General features: G+C 39.1%; 1 protein-coding gene across 1 annotated transcript in view; it reads left to right on the forward strand.

The window, feature by feature from the left end:
• Window positions 1-703: 703 nt before the first annotated feature.
• si:dkey-225n22.4 (collagen alpha-1(XXI) chain) overlaps window positions 704-22,411 on the forward strand; it is a 57,193-nt gene continuing 35,485 nt past the window's right edge. The window contains exons 1-7 of the mRNA XM_026914437.3: window positions 704-801; window positions 16,115-16,232; window positions 16,483-17,043; window positions 17,828-17,993; window positions 19,165-19,390; window positions 21,878-22,051; window positions 22,315-22,392. Coding sequence (XP_026770238.3) covers window positions 16,154-16,232; window positions 16,483-17,043; window positions 17,828-17,993; window positions 19,165-19,390; window positions 21,878-22,051; window positions 22,315-22,392 — 1,284 coding nt within the window. The 5' untranslated portion in view covers window positions 704-801; window positions 16,115-16,153. The remainder of the gene's footprint in view (window positions 802-16,114; window positions 16,233-16,482; window positions 17,044-17,827; window positions 17,994-19,164; window positions 19,391-21,877; window positions 22,052-22,314; window positions 22,393-22,411) is intronic.

Raw genomic sequence — 22,411 nt, forward strand, 5'->3', positions numbered from 1 at the left:
CTACATTGCCCCGGGTGTGAATGAGTGTGTGAATGTGTGTGCTGGCATCCGATCCAAGGTGTATTCCCACCTCTTTCACAGTGTGCCTGGGTTCCATAAGTAGGTCCACTGCAACCCTGAGCAGCATGAAGTGGTTACTGAAGTTGAATGAATGAATTTCACTAGGCTATTACTTGGACTATTGGGCTACAGCACCAAACAGATGCTAATACCACTACCACCATCACCACCATCCCCACCACTACTACTACTATTACGTAGTATTATTATTATTATAGTAGTAGTGGTAGTAACAGTAATATTAATATTATTATTATTATATCTTATATTGCACACAACGGACAAAATTACTTGGACCATTGGTCTACTTTTTCTTCTTCATAATAATACTAATAATAATATAATATTAAATAATAATATAAATAAATAAATAAATAAATAAATAAATTAATAATAATAATAATAATAATATTTATTATTATTATTATTATTATTATTATTATTATTATTATTATTATATAATTTTCCTCTAGCTCTCTGTGGTTACCTTAATGTGTGTATTACTGAAGATGTTCAACACTCCAGCACTACAGCATTGCAGAGCTGAGAGAGGCATGTGCAGCCTGGAGCACGCTGATGACGTAGCACTCCGCGGCAGGATAAGAGCGCGCGCGCAGCAGAGACATGGCCTCCTCCAGTGACAGCTCGCGGAACTGCACCGTGTAGAGCACCAACACTCTGAGTCTTCTGGTTTGAAATTCATCACTCCAGCAATTTCTTGAGGCTTGTTAATGCGAGAAGGTAAGTGTGCTTAAAGTTTGCATGAATCTTTCATACGGTTTTTCTGTGTTAAGTGTGGGACTGGAGCTTATATTATAGGTAACTAATTGATTGACCTTTCCATTACTAATGGTTTTCTTTAGAAGATTTTTTTTAATTTTTTTTTTTATTTTAGAGTTTACAGCAGGGTTTTAAAGATTATAAAGGTCCCCTAATAAGATTTAAAAATATATATATAACTGCAACAAATGCAAGCTGTCTAATTTAAGTTATTTATTATTATTATTATTATTATTATTATTATTATTGACACTTCTTTTTGGCATTTTTGAAAGCCTTACACAATATAATATAATATAATATAATATAATATAATATAATATAATATAATATAATATAATATAATATAATCTTGGATGTATATTTTTGTGCTCATGCAAGTAGATGGTGGTGAATATTGGGTAGATATTGACTTGTAACGCCCTCTGTGGGCAGAGAGGTGATTCACTGCTTATCATACAAGAAGTCCTGAAGTCCTGGAGTAGCCCCTGTTCTGCACATTTTAGTGTTTTCCCTGCTTTAACACATCTATCAACTAATCAGCTAATTAGCAGTCCTTCCTGAGTGGTAGTATGTATGTTAGAGCAAGGAAGAGACTAAAACGTGCAGGACAGGAGGTTCTCCATGACCAGGTTTGAGAACCTGTGCAATAAGGTAACTCAGGATTGCTCTTAGCAAATTCATCACTATTTCTGTTTTTGTTTATTTCCATCTGCACTGGTATAAATTGAGATATTTGACTGTACTGCTGAATACAGCATGTTAGTAGTTAGTTTTAATATAGTTTCAAGCATTAACATTTCTCTGACAAATACATTTAACCTTCAGTGACTCCGCTCATACAGAATTTAGATTTTGTCCCATTCAGAGGAGCAACACTAAAATAGTAGCCTGTCTTTTTCAGTGCGAACTGTGTGGGAAATATGTGCCTTATTGCTTACATGGAAAGGGTTTTGGCCTGAATTTTAAAGATAAATACAGTTTGCCATCCACATTCAGTGTTCATATAAAGGTCAAGTTGAAAGAATGCTTCAAAAGTTAACTACACTATAATACACTGGATGGAATAAACATGTTCAGATAAAATTCTGTGTATTCTGACAAAAAATTTCCTGGTAGTATATTTCAGGGAGTGTGTTTCAGAATGAACTGGCATTTGAAATCTGGCCTTTATTTATATATACTTGTATTATTGCTTTGCCTATAACACTGCTTCTGGTTTATGGTTTAGTGTATTTGCCATTATGTACATTTTTGAATGACACATTTTTACCCATACACTTTGTGTTTTGTAACTTGATTCACTAGAATTGTTTCTAAAACCGCATCCTGTTCACTATTTGTTTACTGTCTGTAATTCACAAAGGATTATTTTCTTTAATAATAAAACAAGCCTAGGCTGGTGTAATAGGTGAGACATATCTGATCTGAGCTGTAGCATGTCTGACCTCCTTTCTCCCTGTTTTCTATCTGAGCAGAAGGAGATAAGGTTCAAAGTTGCAGCCAACTAATGGCTAAATATCTGTGTAATTTCACTCGCATTTGAGAATCAAACAGAGCCGCTCCTACATGTTCAAACAAGGGTAGAGGTGAACCTGTTCACCGTATGTATGCAATCTAGTGTCTAAATGAGCTTCTACTGAAGACAGCTTGTATGTTGTTAAAGGAGAGTAGCATACATGTTATGCTCAGTGGCCTGTAATACAAATTCTTCACTAGGATTGAAATGGGTTGGTGTGGCCTCTTTAGTAAGATAATGACCCATTTTCTTTAAGTGTGCTTAATGTGAATAGCTGAAAATGAATTAGAAACAGTGCATGTATGAATTTCTAGGCATCTTACAATTTGATTCAATTTTGACTGATTTCAATTATAAAACAATTGTCTGTACATCTCAATGCATGTCAGTTTCTATAGCCCACTTTATGATTTTTTTTCTCTGATGATTTGCAATATTATTTTCATTCATTCATTAGGAAAAACACAAGTGTTTTTTTTTTTTTTCATTTTAATCAGAAATGCTTAGACTATTTTCAATTGTAAAAAAAAAATCCTAACCAAAGGAAAACAAAATAAAACACCCATGCACATTCTATGGGAGCCTTTGCCATACCACAGTACATCTGGTGTAGAGAAATATCAGCACTCCACAAGTTCTCTCCCAGTGGAGAAGCCCATCAGCGGGCGTGACCAGGAGCAAAAAAAAGAAAGGGGCAAGGCATGGAACACTCCACATGTGCACCAGCTGTAGACAAAAGTGCCTCTCATTCAGTCACGATCACAAGAAAAGGACAAAGTGAGTAGTTTAGCTTAGTTTATTTGTTATTTGATGAATGTTGCTGTAGTGAGTCTAATTTCAGTCAGATGCATGTGTTTAAAGAGTACTTCACAAAAAATTGTTAAATATATAATAGGAAATGGTAGATAGTGATGAATAATTAGCATGATCTAATTAGTGTAATGCTTATGACTTGTAAGTACTGAAGACCCAAATATTCTTTAGGACATTAACTTATTTAAGGGGAGTAGCAATTAGGTGTGGGTGATATGACAAAAAAAAAAAAATCATATCATGATTCTCAAAGACATTTCTATGATATATCCTGATATATACAGTAGGTTTGTTCACAAACAGCCAGAAATACAGTAGTGTTGCATTAAAAAACAATGAACTTGTTTATTATTAATAAACAAATTTATACGCAATGCATTTTTATTTGGCATATTTAAAAAAAACATATTTTTGACACATTTAACACTGATAAAGAAAAAAATAAAATCTGTAAAAACATTTTACAATTTAAAAATTAAAACATTACATCAGATACTTCCAGTCAGTCTGTAATTATTATTATTATTATTATTATTATTATTTTTATTTATTTATTTATTTTTTTTTTTAATATATCAGCAGGGATATTACACACACAATATCTAAGAAACACATGTTGTGACATACTTTGTCAGTATGTGGTCTACAGACATCTCTATCAGCTTAATATTGTTACAGGGCTCAGCCTGTGGTGTGGGCAGAGGCGTAGTATAGAGCCCGTTTGTCACCGAAAGGACGATATAGCGTTAGGGGAACCGAGTATGAGAGCAGGGTGGATGAGGAAATGCATGCTGGCTGCCAAAAAGCTCAACCAAAACCAAGTGCCTTAGCCAAGGCGTGAAACAAATAGCTTTGGAACGCTGCTCCCAGTGCCTCCATTCCTGCAATGCCAACTTTACAGCTAGGAGTTTGCGGTTCCCAACATTATAGTTCCTCTCAGGCGGGGTCAGATGGTGGGAAAGTATGCACATGGGTGCAATTTCTGGTCAGGCCCTGAATGCTGGCAGAGGACGGCACCAACTCCTATATCCTTTCAAGGTTTTGAAGGCCTGCTGTGCTTCCCTTGTCCACTTAAACCCAGCTAGGGTCTTTTTGGTCAGTGCACTAATGGGAGCCTCCAGGGTGCTAAAGTTCTGAATGAAGCGCCGGAAGAAAGTTGCAAACAGAAGAAAGTTCTGTACCAGTCGGATTGATGTGGGTTGTGGCCACTCTGTATCCACCTTTATCTTGGCCACGTGCATACTAAGGCTCCCTTGGGACACAACAAAGCCCAAGAAAGAGATTGTGGTGACATGGAATTGTGATTTCTCAAGCTTGACATAGAGATGGTTCTGCATGAGGAGCTGAAGGACACAATGCACATGAACAATATGTTCCTCCAGTGAGCTGTTAAAAATCAAGATGTTGTCTAAATAGACGAAGGTATAACGGTTCAGGATCTCCCAGAGGTCCCAAAGATGAACCACTGGAAGACCGCGGGAACGTTCATCAGGCCAAAGGGCATCATCAAATGTCCATAGTGCCCTGATGGCATGATGAACATGGTCTTCCACTCATCCCCTGGTCTCACGCAGATCAGATTGTATACATTGTGTAAATCTGATTTTGAAAAATGTTCACTCACTGCAGATAGTCAGATGCCATTCATCAATGGCAGGGGGGGGTGTCTATCCTTCTGGGTGACTGTGTTAAGCCCATGGTAATCAATGGCAGGCCGCAGGTCCCCCTTCTTTCTTCTTAACAAAAAGGAAAGGGAGAACAACCTGTCCCCAGGAGCAGGTTTATTGTACAATCAAAGGGCCGATGGGGAGGCAGCGTCTGGGCCTCTTTAAGGTCCCAGTAGTCTTGGGGCACTTGGGACAAGTCTACTTGGTCCGATGTAGTCTGAGCCAGAGTGAGTATGCCTTTGAGGCAGTTCTGGGAGCATTGGAAGCCCCAAACAGAAATGGACCTTGTAGGCCTGTCGATATGTGGGTTACGTTTCTGAAGCCAAGGGAATCCCAGCACCAGTTGCACCACAGGAACCAGGGTTCCATAAATGGACATGCATTCTGTTTTCTGTTCTAGCTGGAAAAGGAAGGGTGAGGTTTGGGTTGCTATGGGACCCGACCCTAATGGTCTTCTGTCAAGTGCAGAGACTGGGATGGGAAGCGGATCCACTGGCAACCCCAGTCTCTTCACTAAAGTCTCATCACTAAAATTGCCAGCCGTTCCAGAGTCATTGAAGACCTCAAGAGCTTGAGTGAGTTTTTGACTCCACAAAGTGATTGTGACAGGAATGAAGAGGCCAGACATGTGAGGGGCCATCACAGATCCCCCTTCCTGGGATGGCCCCTGCCTTTTGGCATCAGGTGGGAACAATGTGAATGCCAATGGCCAGCCTGCCCAGAAAACAAGCACCTGTTTTCATGTCTATGGACCACCCGCTCATGAGGAGGAAGCCCAGCGGTGCCTAATTGCATGGGCTCCACTGATGGCTCCTCGGGTTAAATAAATACGGCCGTATTTATTTGCAGACATGTTCACGTTGTTAGAATGGTGTTTGCTGCATTGTTGCAAGAGGTTGTCAATTCTAATTAACAGGTCATACAGAGCTTCTAGGTCCTAAAGAAGGTTGCAAGTAGCCAGCTTGTCTTTTAACTCCTCAGAAAGGCCAGCCAGAGCTCGCAGCAAGAGTTCGAAACTCCACTGCATAATCGGCAACTGAATGACTACCTTGACGGATCCAGAGAAAGGATGACGTCATGTTCCTCCCCAGCAAGTGGGTGCTGACACAATGTCATATGCTGACACAAACGAGTCACTGGTGGAGTGGTCTGTTAACTTATTCTGCCAGACTGCTGTGGCCCATGCCAGTGCGCTCCCAGTCAACAGAGAAATCATGAAGGCAATCTTAGTCCATTCAGAGGGAAACTGAGATGGCTGCATTTCAAACACAAGCAAGCACTGCATTATAAAAGAATTACACTTCTCTACTTCTCCTGCATATCACTGAGGAGCAGGCAGTCTCGTCTCAGTATGTGCAGGGAGGGGCAGTATCGTGGATCGGGCTTCTGGAGTCAACTCATGAGTCGATTCCTTATTCGTCTTTCTTGGTGGGGGAGTGGGGATTGGGGGTGTTTGCCTGCTCATGTTTAGCTAGAGCAGTGGCCTGACCAGCCATGATTTCTCCTATCTGCTCCAAATTAGCTGATTCCTTGCTGGTGAGAACTACTGTTACAGGGCTCATCGCGTGGTGTGAGCAGAGGCGGAATATAGAGCAAGTTTTCCCCGAAAGGAAGATACAGCATTAAGGGAACCAAGTCTGAGAGTGGTGTGGATGAGGACGTGCACACTGGCCACCCAACAACTCAACCAAAACCAAACGCCATAGCTGAAGTGCGAACCAAGTAGCTTTGGAGGACCGCTCCATAGCACTAGCCACCAAGCTGATTACGGGAGCAATGCACGTGAGGTAGTGGGGCTTATGTGGTACGATGTGGGATCAGAAATATGGGAGCTTCAGAACATTAGGCTCAACACAAAGAGTATGGCGATAAGGCAGGAAATGACAACTCAAAATGGCCTTCTCCTTGGCCAAAATTAAAGGCACAAAATGATAATGGAACAAATGGTTCTTAACTTAAAGGACACTATTATTTATCTCGAAATCAGATTTTCTCTTTCTAGCCTTCTCTTTTGTCTTACGTTCGTTTTCCTTCTTTTCCTTAATCTACTTTCTCTGTACTTCTGAGTTGCCCTTCTTCTCTTTCTTAAATCTGTCTTCCCCTTAATTCTGAGTTCATTTTCTTTCTATTCCTTAATGCTTTCTCTGTAATTCTTTCTTTCTATGTTTCTTTCTTTCTCTCTTTCTTTAAATCGGAGATCAGAGTAACGTGGTGCTTCTCTGTTACCTGGCACAGATCTATGTCTGCACATGGAGTGAGGCATTCGGAGGGCTTATAAAGAGGTGCGGCCAGGTGCAGCGAGGTTAGGCCGATTACTCACAAGAGGGCGTCGTGTAGCAACCAGTGCCGGATCTATGATGAAAGCCCGTGTAGGTAGCCGTTATTGATGATCCTATTTTTTTGTACCTTTAGATTTGAGATCATTTCAGATTTCTGAGATAACTAAGTTATTCTCATTATATTTTCAAGAATATTTCCCTTTTTCCTGACAAAGCCTCAGCAATCATGATTTGTATACTTATCACCATATGTCAAGTTTTAATTAAATCCTCACCGGCTTGTGACCAGCTTTCCTCGCCTCCAGAAGAGCGTCCATTTCATCCATCTACAAACAAACACACACATGAGGGATGAGGGATTGGTGGGTGGGGTTTTGCTTCCACATGGCCAATGGTAATCCATCATTTCAGTGTCACAGTTTTTAAAGAATCAGATATGAAACACTTGGTATATTGATTGAATATACATATGACAAATAATTCCTAAAAAATTTATAAAATTATAAAATATATAAAAATATTAAATAATAATAATAATAATAATAATAAAAATAATAATAATAATAGCGTGTGTGTGTACTCACCCTGGCACTCAGGAGCTCAGAATCTCTGATCATGTTCATGACTTCATAGTTGTTCTCACCTGCCGAAAGCATACAGGTGATCTTATTAGCCAGAGTTGGGTGAATTTTCTTGACTAGAGGCAGCATATAATCATCTGCAGAGAGATAGAAAGAGAGAGGTGTGTGAGAGAGGGAGAGACAATAGAGATAGAGTGAATGGTCCCAGCCACCCAATCATGTAACATGGGCTCAGGTGCTAAACCCTTTCTATACACTCTTATTGAGTAACAAAAGCAAGAGGAGTTGAAACCAGGTGTTTGTAGAAGTTTTCTGTCTACACAAGGAAACACTTCCCAAACAGTAATGGGAAAGCAAAAAAAAAAGTGAATTAAAATGCTGAGATGCAGAGGAGGAGTGTATATGAGCCATACTGATGTGTGCGTTTGTGTGCATATGAGCATATGAAACTCCCGTGCCATCTGGTTGTCTACCTAAGCGGACTCCAACATGTAGACAGTGAGATGTTTCCCATCTGGTGGATACATGGGTACATCCTGGGAACATAGGATATTATTATTATTATTATTATTATTCTAATCACACTATTAGATTAGTGTCATTACTCACTTATATAATATATTGTAATATTAAGCTTGCAGAAGATTGTTATTGTTTTGTGTGTTGGGTGAATGTATGTTTTGTTCTTACTGTTGTGTCCTTGTCCTGCTGCACACCACTCACAGAAGCTTGAGTTGGAGCTGGAACCTCATCTGCTGCTTGGTCTGCAGCTGGGACACTTTCTACAGCTGGAACAGTGTCTACAGCTGGGACACTTTCTACAGCTGGAACAGTGTCTACAGCTGGGACACTTTCTACAGATGGAACAGTGTCTGCAGCTGGGACACTTTCTACAGGTGGAACACTGTCTACAGCCGGGACACTTTCTACAGATGGAACAGTGTCTGCAACTGGGACACTGTCTACAGCTAGATATTTTTTGCAAATGGCACTGAGTCTGCCACTGGACCAGATGTTAGTGTTGTCATATTTGTACACTCTTCAGTCTTACATGGCTCCTGACTGCTTGATGGTGTGATGGTGCCACCGGTCTGCTGATGCACTGGTGCAGGACATCTGGACATCTGCTTACAGAAAACAAGCACCAAACAAAGACATATAGTTACAGGCTGTGTCCTAAACCATATCCTGCTATGCAAGTACATTTGTGCTGAAAGCTATTCAGCAAAAAACTGTTAGTTAGCTGGCTAGAATGTTCAACTGCTACACAAAAGCCCTTTCTGTGGCTACATCTCAAAGCATGCCCAACCGTTCTAAATAGTATAGCACCATAGCTTATGAGTAGGTGCCAAACTATTTAGTACAGAAGCATGTAGTTTGTAACACAGTCAAAGGATAGTCAGATAAATACATATCTAAGTTGTAAGCTAACATTGATCACTAAAGGGTATTTACCTAGTTTCTGTCATCTGTTTTGACACACTTTATGTATACTAGCATTCAATTTGGGTTGTAGCCAAACAGGCAGGGCTCAGTCAGAATGACCTGGCTGCTAAACCCTGACCTAGCAAGCTAAGACACTATTTAGTATGCTAGTGTGTGGTTTGTAGCCATGGAGAGACTGGAACGCACACACTGTGTAACAAATGCAACACTGATATACACTCAGACAGCAGTGACACATTTGTGGCTGGATGGTTCGTGCTGTCCGACTATTTATAACCGACTATAGCCAGGTTCTGAGCCTGTAACACACATACACACAGCAGTTAACACACCTTATTTTGTCTTGTTTCTCTCAGATCAGAATCACAGGTGGCAGTTATGCTATCCAGCTAGCAGCAGCTTCTTGTGGTAGATAGAGCAGGTGCTCAAACTTTTTTCATCCAGGCACCTTTAACTATTGAATAATTGTAATAATTGAATAATGGTGTTCACAATGTAGCAGGGAGGTGATATAGGCTGGTAGATGTTTTCTACGGCGTTAACCTGCATGCTCACCATCCTCTGCATGTTGTGATGGGAAAAGCAATCCTGGCATTCCTTCTTGTGCTGAGCCACACTCACATACACCAGCTTCCTGTCCCACAACCTGCTGTTTGTCTCTCTCCTGGTCTTCGTGGCTTCCTGGGAAGACAAGAATCGCACAAAGCCAAATCCTCTAGAGTGGCCATTCTCCATCATCACCTGTAGGAGATAGTGAGGAGACACATTAGGACATGCCAAACATGCTAACCATGAGGAAAAATTAGCTCTCCAGAGTCAGTAAGGGGAAGTGGACACAGGTTATTGGGAAAGAAATAAAATGTAGGGATTATTAGTTTTAGGTGACCTTTGTGCTGGCGATGGTTCTAAATTGTGAGAACTTCATAGACACTTGTCATCTACTACATCATGAAGGTTCTTCATGCAGAGGTTCAGACCCTACAGCAGAGAAGACAGAGTCAGCATCCCTTGTGTGTGTGTTTGTGTGTGTTTACCTGCTCAAACTTGTGATTGAGTTCAGTCTGTCTCTCTGCTTTAGCCTATGCTCGGCCCACGTACACCTGCTTGCGGTTCAGTTCCTTTCCATTCGTTTCAGCCACAGCCTGCACACAAACACACACACACACACACACGCACCATTGCCCAGAGGTTTTACTTGCTGTAAGGAAACTTTCCACAAGTGTACACTTGGCTGCGTGTCCTCGTGTCTCTCAAATCTTACGAAGCCAAAACGTTTTGACTTCCTGTTCCCATCTGTCATGACATGGACACTCGGTGCAGGACCTGGAACACACAAACACAAACACCACACACACAGCAACAACTTTAAGGCTCACTCTGAACTCTAGAATACATTCTAACAAGCTTTGTTCATGTTTATTTTATAGTGTTTATTTCATGTTCAGGTGTATAACTCATTATGTTTATATGAGTGTGTAGAACACTCAGAACTCAGAACACTCTCAGTTAGGGATTCTTACTGAACTTGCTGAAGATGTCTTTGTGTCATCCACGTCTTCACCCAAGTTTTTGATTTATATGATGGTGACGACTTGGGAGCCGGGGCCCGCCTCAGCCTTCCGCTCCTCACAGAGTTTAAAGTGTTCAATAAACCTGTAACACGAAAGAGGCACTGCTCTTGGAGTCTTTATCCAAACACTGCTGTTAGTCCTTATGCCTACACGACCAAAATTATACCTTAATGTTGACTGAAATACACTCATAAGACCAAATAGAACTAAATATCAAATGGAATTAGTTAAGCACAAAAGAATAAATGTAAAAAAAACCCCTGACATTTGAACCCAGGTTGAACCCAGGTAAAACATAGTAAATTAAATGTGGCTTACGCTTTGTGGTTCCTCAGCCTCCGCAGACTCAGAGTGGACATAGCCGTACCCTTTCGACCCCTTCCCCTAACCTACAACCTTCAGGAAAGACATGTCATGTCAACACACAGAATTTATGTCAAACTGAGCTAATACAGGACATTAAAAAAGTATTTAAGACAATGCTACATCATGCTACACAGATATTCACATCTAAATAGTTCAAAGTCTGAAACCTGCATGACAGGATCTTCCCAAAGATGGAGAAGGTGTCATAAAGGGCCATGCTTTCAATTGACTTGTCCAGGTTCTTCATGAACAGGTTTCCAATGCTGGTCTTCTTCAGGGATGAATCCCTCTGAGACCACATGATATATGGGTCGCCCCATAAGGAGTTCAAAATTGAGCATTTCCAATGCTCGCTCAGCTGAGGGAAAAAAACAAATTAAAGCTCATTAATTTCAATAAATGCTTAGTGTCTTATTTAGCTTAATCACAAACAGAAAAAGCCTATGAGAGAAATCAAGCCATTAATTGAAGTATTTATTCTAAGAAAATAAATAACTCATAAAAATATCTTTTTCAACAAAACCATGTCATATAAGGCACAGAACTTGACCTTATCCTTGCAATAAAGCAAAAAAAAAAAAAAAAATTACACATATAGTCTTAAGTATGCACAGCATTCTCCTGTGTTCTTTATGATTTGTATTACCGTAGACTCAATGGTGAAAGTTGATGTGAGGAGCCTGGCTCATTTAGTAGGTCTACCAATACGCTAACCTAAAATAAATATAATTAAAAATAGCTTAAAATGTTAATATAGATAAAATGCATCAGATGTGGATCTTTATTAGCTCATTAGTCCTTCAACTGAGTAACAGATGCATTTTCGAAGCACAGCTTTGAGCTTTTGAGCAGGCAAACCCATGTCATTCAAAGACTCTAGGATTTCAACAAATGCTTTCTGATATGACACTACACGTCTCATATCAACATCAGATGCGATTTAATTTATTGTGGTAGTCTGCTTTTGAGTGTTTCATTTATTTGAGTTAAGGATTTGTTTATTTAAATCACCTTCTACTGTACCCTTTTAGCATAGGCTATTCCTTCCTACTTTTTATGAGGCTCGGCATTATCTGACTCCAGCACATAAGGACTGCACCTGCTGGGGATTCAGGATGAGAACTTGTCTTGGGTTATAAATAATTCTTTAATTATATCAGACTTCAGATCAATCCAGCTGATTGAGTTCTTATATTAATAAAAACCTAGTTAGATAAAGAGTATACATAACGTCTAGTTGATGAGTTTAGAAGGAGGATTGATTTTCTACCTGATTTTGGCCAGATTACACTTTCATAATTTTCTACATGATACCATTAACTTCAGCAATAAACTTTCATTTGTGTGTGCATTTTATGGCATTTTCGAGGATACCAGAAACAACATCTTTATTGGCATCAACCTTTGCCACAAACGCCTCTCACTCAGCTTAACTGAAATTCACTCTTTTGCCTCTTGGTTTACTTCTTTCCTTGGATCTTGGACAACTGTAGATGAATCTGTGGACTGTTTTCCTGCTGAATGTTTTTGATGATTCAGTATTACTCTGTTTTTGATACCCCCATTCCTCTCCAGGCCAGTAGGTATAGGCCTGACAGTATAGTGTAAAATTTAGTAGGACTAACAGTATTTCTACATTATTATAAGTATTTCTACAGATCCTTCTGAGTGAAATGAATGACTGGGCCTGTGCATATACTGTACGTTACATTGACAGTTCAATGAAAGTGATTTGCATTTTGAATAACAAGATTAATCGAGTTCCATAGTTTGTCACCGTCATTTTTTTTAACAGCCAAGGAGGCACACTGTAAATTGTAAACATTAACAATTACTCAGTAAGTAACATTGAGATGAAACGAATGCAACAATGCATTTCAGCGTATTTCACGAATGCAAAATTAACAGGAAAAGCTCAGAAAAGAAAGTGAGAAAAGTAGGCATAACATTACTACTTGGATGATGAAAACAACGAGTCACCACCTAGACACATCACAAGTCTGATGAAGGCCCAAGCTAAGGTATTATCCCAGCTGCCTATTCAGCCGCCCTGCCCGTGCCCTTTCTGGAGTTTGTGTTGACACAGAGTGCTTCACAAAATGGAAAGATGGATGCGAATGGCAGTGAGAATGGATCAGTAAAGTGTCCCGTTTGCTCAGATGTTCAAACTCTAGGTGGCCCTCCCTCTGTTTATTTTTAGACAAATCACACCTTGGCAACATCTATACAGTATATTAGGGTGTGTTTTTTGTAAATTAGATGTGTATAAGTTTTAAATTGGGGTGTTTCATATGCATACGACATGTAATTAAGGGATTAGTGGGAAGGAGCTTCCGTATACACAGCTGCAACTGGTTCTTCAATTGTGCACAAATCACTTTTTGTTATGGTATGATGTCATATGAAAATTTCAAGAAGCACATGCAGGTTTGCTTGTGCATCATACCAAATGTACACTTTTTGCTATGAAAATTTTGATAAATTAGAGCCACTGTGTCATGCTATTACATGCTATGTTTGATTGATTGAGCTTCATGGATTTGTGGAGCAGATTTGATTTTAAATTGTCATGCTAGTGAGGAGAGAGGCAAGGTGTGAAGACTAAAGTTTGATTCTGTAATGTGCAGATGTTTATGGGGATGACAAATTCAAGTGCAGGTCTGGAGCACAGTCTTTAGTAGGGGTCTATAGAGAAGAGTTAAAAATATACCAAACAAGGTTAAAACCACATGATGCTGCCAACTTAGGTTGCTGTACATGCTTGTGCCCTGTCCAGTTCTCAGTTTGTTGTTGATAAGGTCATGCTCTCTACTAACACAGGCTTCATTCCTTGGTGTCAGAGCAGAATTGTAAGGTATTTTAGCAGTTGTCACATTTTATATGGCAATAAATTGTCGCATGAGTGCTTACCAGAGCTGCCATGCTGTCATGCTGTCATGAATGTCCTTTCAGGTCATGTTGTTAACACCTGCATTGCTGTTTTACTTTGTTCTACACTATGTCCTGGAGGAATGATGGTTACATGAGAGAATGTATTGCTTCTAACCAGCTTTCTGTGCTCAACTGTAATTCATCTCAAATGGCCCTCATAAAGTGCTTGTGTAAATAAAGCATGTTACTTGTCTGTGGTTGGGGTTGTAACTGTAAAACTAGAAAAGCAGTAGGTGAATGACATGCCAGAGTTTGTGGTCGACCAACTATTTACTGCTTCACTCTTAGAAAAAAAAAAAGAATTCCTCCAGAGTGACAACCCAAAGAACCTACAAGGGATCTAGATTTAACTTTGAATGAATGAGAAAGGTGAATGTGTATGGAGTGGTGGAGCTTAGTCTGAAGTATGACATGTTCACAGCAGGAAATGCTCTCTACTCACACAAGCTTCTTTCCTTGATGACAATACAGAGTTGTAAAGTTATTTTTAAAGCTTGTCAAATTTTGTGGATTTTTTTAAGTTGCTGTGTCTGACTGACAAATTATGCTCAGAATATATTTAAAGGAATAAAATTAGTGCTGGCATTTTGATTGAATGAGTTGTTTTGGTAGTTGAATTTGGACAGTGAATGAACCATTATGCCAGGAAGTACATCGTGGTGTGAAGAGTTTTAAGAGTGTATCTTGATCTAAATAAAGCTTGCTGGAGTTTATCTAGGATGTGTTTCTTTGTTGTACCCAGAGTTCCCAGGACAGGCTCCGGAACCACCTTAACCCTGACCAGGATAAAAGAGTTACTGAAGATGGATTAATGAGTAATGCTTGTTAGCAAATAGAAAAAACTTTAAATTAGACAATTGCATAAAGCTGCTTCAATCAAGCAGAAGAGGTCTGAACTTTTGAGTATATATGTACACTATATGGCCAAAAGTATGTGGACACCTGACCATCACACACATATGTGGCTCTTCCCCAAACTGTTTGAAGCATGCAATTGTATAGAATGACTGTATGCTTTAGCATTAAGATTTCCCTTCACTGGAACTAAAAGGCCCAAACCTGTTCCAGCATGACAATCCCCCTGTGCACAAAGCAAAGTCCATGAAGACATAGTGTGCCAAGGTTGGTGTGGAAGAACTCGTGTAGCCTTGACCTCAACCCCACTGAACACCTTTGGGCTGAACTGGACCGCTGACTGCACACCAGGCCTCATCACCCAACGTCAGTGTCTAACCTCACTAATGCTCTTGTGGCTGAATGAGCATAAATCCCCACAGCCACGCTCCAGAATCTAGTGGAGAGCCTTCCTAGAAGAGTGGAGGTTATTATAACAGCAAAGGGGGACTAAATCTGGAATGGGACGTTCAACGAGCACATACGAGTGTGATGGTCAGTTGTCCACAAACATTTGGCTATATAGTGTACATACTCACATACATGATTATCCTTTACTGAGCCACTACACTGAGACGTGTCATGTCTCATGTTTCCATGATATACTCATCAGCTTTCTACTTTTCTTATTATTTTCTTCGACTGTAGTACTTTTATAGAGCAGGGTAAAATAGAATAAAAAATTCATTCAGCAAAGTTAGAGATCTTTTTTATATTTAAGAAAGGTGTTATTCTCAAACATACTGGTTGTCTTGATGCCTAAAACCCTCTAAACAAAACATACAAAATATGTCCATGAGCAGAGCTGACAAGAACAGCAAGTGCACTGTTATAAGTACAAGCACAGGTAGAAATACATTGATTTAATTTGTCTTGTTTACAAACTTGTGTAAAAAATTGACACATTGATCAGTTTAATTTGACTATAGGTTAGTATAAAAGTATGTGATTAATCTGGTGGCTCTTTTTGACTTGGCTTACTCGTACTGTATGGATACATGTAATAGTTTGTTTTCAAAAGGTGCATTTACAGATTTACATATTGTATACTTGGAGGTGTCTGGTGTCCTGTGGGCTATCCAAATTAAAAGCTTAGTCCTTGTCTTCTTGATCCACTGCTACTGGGTCATTTAAACATAGTTTGCATTGTAGTGCTTGCCAGGATGTCAATATTTTAATATGTTTTCCATAAATATTGTTTTTGCAGGAAAGTGAAATCCAAAAGTCGTGAAACACACTTTTAAAGATGTTAATATTAAGGCTGCTGTCATTGCTGATGCTCTTTACCTACACATATTCCACAGAAAAGGATGATATTCGAGCAGGTATGCATCAACTCTGTCTATTTTCCAATATTATCAGAATAATGTGTATGTATGATTGTGTAAATGTGTATCTGTAAATAAAGTATGTTCAGTGGTCCTGAGTCTTTTATCATGTGTTTTAGTTCTAGATACATGTTCATTAGGAATCTTAAAAGATCTGAAAAGACTCAGTACCAGTTACCCACTGCCCTTCTAAATGTACCAGTCAGGGTGCAGAAAACTCATCCTCCTCAAATCTGATGTTGTGTAGGTTGCAGTACAGCTGCGAATGATCTTGTGTACATCATTGATGGTTCCTGGAGCGTGGGCTACAAGGACTTTGATATTGCCAAGCGCTGGCTTGTCAACATCACCAGTGGCTTTAATGTAGGCCCCCATTACTCCCAGGTGGCTGTAGTGCAGTACAGTGACACTCCTCGGCTAGAGATCCCACTTGGTGCTCATCAAAGTGCCCAAGAGCTCATCAAAGCTATCCAGGCCATCCGTTACCTGGGAGGAAACACACAGACAGGCCGTGCCATCAAGTTTGCAGTTGATCACGTGTTTGCTTCCTCACAGCGCAGCGACACCAGTAGGAATCGAATTGCTGTAGTGGTGACTGATGGGAAATCTCAGGATGATGTGGTGGATGCTAGCGTAGAGGCTCGAGCACAGGGAATCACTGTATTTGCAGTGGGAGTGGGCTCGGAGATCACCACCTCCGAGCTGGTTGCCATTGCTAACACGCCATCCAGCTTCTATGTGCTATATGCACAGGACTACACCACCATCGATCGCATCCGAGACTCCATGGAACAAAAGCTTTGTGAAGGTGAGGTCTGGTAAAGATAGGAAGCTGGTAAAATGTTATATGAGGATTGCATGGAAGGTGTGACAGTGTGTTCAGGTCTTTCATCTTAAACGTGGGTCAGAAAACTTTTAGTAATATTTGGTGATGTTCTCTGCGCAACTCAGCATCTGTCACTAAACTATCTGTGTAACAGTTCATGGAAAAACTTCTAGTTTCTGTTGAATAGGAGAAAATATATCCAACCAGTCAGACCATATGTAAATGCCTCTCTACTTGCTTTTCAATTCAGAAAGCTAACACTCTTCCACTAGCATTCAGACATTCTAGCCTCGGCAGCATACATGCATGTGTTTATAGGGCATGGCTTTGGAGGGCTATAATAGCTATAATAATGTTCCCTTCTCAGCCTTGTTGTTTCTGTCTTGAAGTTAAGAACGCACAAAAAAAATGCAGCTTGTCATGTTACAGAGAAACGGCAAAGCCTCCATTCTGAAGACCTTCCCATGTCTAAAATCCTAAAGGAACAGCTTTACCTCTGCCTGCTACTCCTTCCATAAATGCTCAATAAACATCTCCTTGTGTCTCCTTACCTTATATAAGTTGTTACTATAGTTGCAGCTGAACTACTGTTCAAGCTATGCTGTTACAAAAAATTACTTACCACCTTCTGACCTATAAGATTCAAGAATTCAATAGTTCTGTGCTATAAGAGATAATGGTTTGATTACCAGGTACTAAGAAGGCATTCAGAGGAAGGCTGCCATAAGGAGGATTATAAAACACGCTTCTCTATGGTGTTCTGCAGAATCTGTTTGTCCCACACGTATCCCTGTGGCCTCTCGGGATGAGAAGGGCTTTGAGCTGATTCTCGGGATGAAAATCCATCAGAAAGCCAAGAAGATACAGGGCTCTTTGCTGTCAGAGACAGCCTACTTCCTGGATAAAGGAGTGGACATTACTGAGGAGACAAAGTAAGATGGTGTAGTTATATTATAACAGTGCCATGTCTCAACTGATAGGTCCTTTCTGCAAATATATACACACTTGGGAGGGCGATGACTTACTCAGGAGTCAAATCAGGTGAATTGGTTGGCACATCTTATCAACCTGTTCATGCAGCGTTGTTGGATGGCCAAATAAACTTGGAGAAGAGCAGTAAAGTATATAATTGTGCATTCTAAATCTTCTGTCTTGTGACTAATAAGTGTGTTGTGCACACTGATGTGCAATATATAATATGCAATACATCTTTATTATGCATATTATTCTCACATATATGAATAGCAAAGCACATTACATACAAATACATGTAAAGGCTTGTATATGAACACTACCAGTCAAAAAATTACATTTAGTATCTACATTCCATTGTCTTAAAGACATTTTAATCAAGGCCTATTGTAGAAATTTGAAATACAAATGTTTGCATTTTAATAGTAGTTTTGCTTTTAAAATATTGTTTCCTCAAACAAGCAGTTTTCATTAAAGACGTGGTAGCGTTGCCAAGAATTACTTGGCCATTTTGGTAAATTTATCTTGGGTGGATCCCTTATGAAACTGGTTGAGAAGATGCCAAGTGTATAAAGCGTAATCAGGAAAACAGAAAATCCTGAGTAAGTGCTTATCCAATTCACTGTAGGCACAAGGTGAGAGAATCATCCTGGATGGGATGCCAGTCCATTGCAGGGCACCATTCACACACACATTCAAATCTAGGGGCAATTTAGAGTAGCCAATCCACCTACCTGCATGTTTTTGGACAGTGAAAGGAACCCGGAGGAAACCCATGTGGGCACAGGGAGAACATGCACAGAAACTCCACCCAGACATTAACCCAAGCTCAAGATCAAACCCTGGACGCTAGATGTGTGAGACAGAAAAGCTATGCACTTCACCACCATGCCACCCTCTGTTAAGAAATTAAAATATAAAATAGCATTGATTCATTCATGTCTTCATGATTATTGCAAAATAGTAAACATGAAGAAAACCTTTATATGAACAGGTGTGTCCAACCTTTTGACTAGCAGTGTACATATACAATCTCTTGTAGATAAAACCATTAATTTTATCCACATATAGTAATGCTATCTTTAATTATGTGTTCATTATAATGAATATTTTTTTTACATTGTTTACCAGGGAGATCTTTCCAGAGGGTCTTCCTCCATCCTATGTCTTTGTGGCCACTCTGCAGCTGAAAGGCACTGCAAGCAGGGAGAAGTTTGACCTGTGGAGGGTACTTTCTAAAGATCAAGAAGTCCAAGTGGCTGTGACGCTACACGGACAGGAGAATTCTGTCACCTTTACCACCACAAACATGGCAAGTGGGGTACAGGCGGTCACCTTTGATGCGCAAGGACTTCAGGTTTGTAAAATACTGCTATAACCTCCTTTACTCTTCAGTATACATGCTGCATACAACTGTTGCAGTGACGTATTTCAAGGTGTATAAATTCACCAACCTGTTTAAGCTCAAGTGAATGATCAAATGTATAAAATGCGCTATAAATCAGAAAATAACTAGTTACATTTAGCCTTCTGGACTCTTAGGTCACATGACATAGACAGTATGTTCTACAGTAATGCAGCAAACTACAATTCATATTGTTACATGGACTTTTACGATTAATTAACTTATTTTTATTCCAGAATGCTGTTGAATACTCAGTTCTGATTGGCCAGTGGTAGAAATATTCCTTTAAGTTTTCTGCCACCAGAAAGTTTTCATGACAGAAGGCTTTGCAGTTTCTCTGTAACATGACAAACTGCAAACTTTTTTGTCTTATTGACTTAAAGAGAGAGAAAAATAGAGGCTGTTTATAGCTGCTATAATGATAACAGGTGATAACAGGATCGAACTTGTTTTTGTGGATGTTCCACAACATTGAATGTAACCATATATAACTTGATAAAACTTATAGCATGTTATTCTTTAATTAATAAAAAATTGTAATCATTCCCCAATTGCTGTGGTATAAAAGGAATAAAATTTTGTGTTTTACTCCCTAGCTAAAGCACGCAGGTTTAGAATATGACAGCAGGTGAAACTGTAGTCATCCATATTTACATGCTTGGTGTGGTTTTCCATTTCTTTTCAAGTCTTATGGAACTTTTTTTTTTTAACTCAAGTTCTGTTAGTCTTTAATGTTTCCTTTTTTGTGAATACATTTTATTTGGTCGCTGTCATTATTACACATGACAGTCCTCTTGGTTCTGTTCCTTTTTTTTTTTTACTTTCTCAATGCACTTTTGTGATGCTTGTGAATGTTCCTTCTCTGATTTACACCAAATACAGCCAAGAGTAATGAAGAAACAGAGTTTCCACCTCCCTTCTTCACAGTGTTCACACAGCAAAAGGAAAAAAGTTGGCTACTTTTCCTCATGGCACTGCAAGCCTTTCATAATTGCCATCTTGGCTATGTATTTAAGGAACAGGATGTGCAGTAGTTCCTGGTTGTTTTAGGAAAAGAGAAGTTCAATCCAATCAATTTGAACAGAGACAGTAGTGTGACTCTGGATTTTAGCTGCAACCATATGAGCAGTTTATTCATGAACAACATGTCTTTTATAAAATACATTTCAAGTTGAGTAAGTGGGGCTTCCATCAAATGTCTGCTGAGTGCACAAAAGCCCTCTCTTTCGGATGAATTTCAGTTGATACATAACTGATAATTCAATTATAGTTCATTAAATGAATACAGACCTAGCTACTGTGTATACAGAAATGCACTGCAAGTCTTTATAAATGATAATAATAGATATTGAACTCTGGATTACAAATGCTTTTAGAACTTCTTGATGACATTATCTTTATTGCAAGTGAGCACATGTTTAATACATTTTTAAAAGAAATAGAAAAAACTTGCGTTGATGTATATTTTAACAGGTTTCATTCTGATATAAGGGAAAAAAGGGGTGTAGTACCTACCATTAGACATCATAAGCAGGAGTTTGTAGTCAGTGTGGAACTTAATAGCTAGCTAGTATAGATTGAATAAGACAGGAATAATATACTCTCACTTTCTTTTCCTGGTAGGGAGCTAGCTGAAGCAGCCAGCTGTATATAGTACTTACCTCTTTACAAATACTAATAGTGTGGGTGCTTTCTTGCATATATCTCGAGTTTGAACAGTTAAAGTCTTTAATTAATCTGGTATGCTATATATAGTTGTCATATTGTCTCATTCCACCAATTGATAATGGCCCAAAATACACAGTACATCATAGTAGATAAAGAGATAGAGTGCTCACATTCTGTCAATTTAGCCTTTTTTTAGATTATTACAAATGGGTTTGTCCAAAAAGTCTCCATACATAGGGAAAATTAACACTTTTTAGCAAAATGTAACTTTATTTACAAAACATCCTCTACATGAGTTATTTCTTTGTATACACGCACACACGGAATTGTCTGTCCCACTCATGATGAACTCGTGTTAACACATCTGGTGTTATGCATATAATCATTTGTCCATCACAACCTTGCGACAGCTTCCTGATCCAGCTAAGAGAATGATTTTAATACGTTCTTCTTTTGTCAAAAGCATTCTTAAAGGCTATCTGATAATATATATATATATATATATATATATATATATATATATATATATATATATATATATATAAAACTAAGTGTGAAAAAGTTTGGAAAACATTTTGTTAAAAAGTGTTAATTTCTCCTATGTATGGAGACTTTTGGGACACACTGTACTATAGCAATTCGTTATTAAGTTGTATCACACCTGCCATTCTTGATTTTCTACACTTTATATACTTTAGCTCCACTATAACCTATGTTGTATAAATCAACCAATGCCACTCAGATTCCTGATCTCTTCCCTCTCCATTACAGAGACTCTTTGATCGACGCTGGCACCAGCTGAAGATTCTCGTCAGGCAACGGCATGTCGTCTGTTTTCTGGATGACCAGGTGATCCAGGAAGTGGATCTGGAGCCAGTGGTGCCCATTTTCATCAATGGGAAAACTCAGATCGCCAAATACTACAACGCTGAAGCTACGATTCCTGTGAGTAGCAAGAAACAGAGGAGGTACTGCAGAAACCTGACTTTGGGTTATAATAGTTCAATTGTTTGAAGACCAAGTAGTGCTATAGATTCAGAGCCTATGTACATATTCAGTCTGCATGATGACAATAATGTTTGTAAATCTAGTTATACTAAACATGCCAGAAGGTTTTAATGAAATTATTACAATGTCCATTGGGAATACATATTTACAAGATGACAAGCAAAACAATATTTATAATTTCTTTTTCAAATTTTTCACAGTTGGGAATCCAAAAACTGAGGCTATATTGTGATCCAATGCAAAGTGAAAGAGAAACTGCATGTGAGATTTATTCTGTGGTAAGTGATATTTAAAGTG

This window comes from Pangasianodon hypophthalmus, chromosome 1 (assembly GCF_027358585.1).
Source record: "Pangasianodon hypophthalmus isolate fPanHyp1 chromosome 1, fPanHyp1.pri, whole genome shotgun sequence".
Classification (NCBI taxonomy): Eukaryota; Metazoa; Chordata; class Actinopteri; order Siluriformes; family Pangasiidae; genus Pangasianodon; species Pangasianodon hypophthalmus.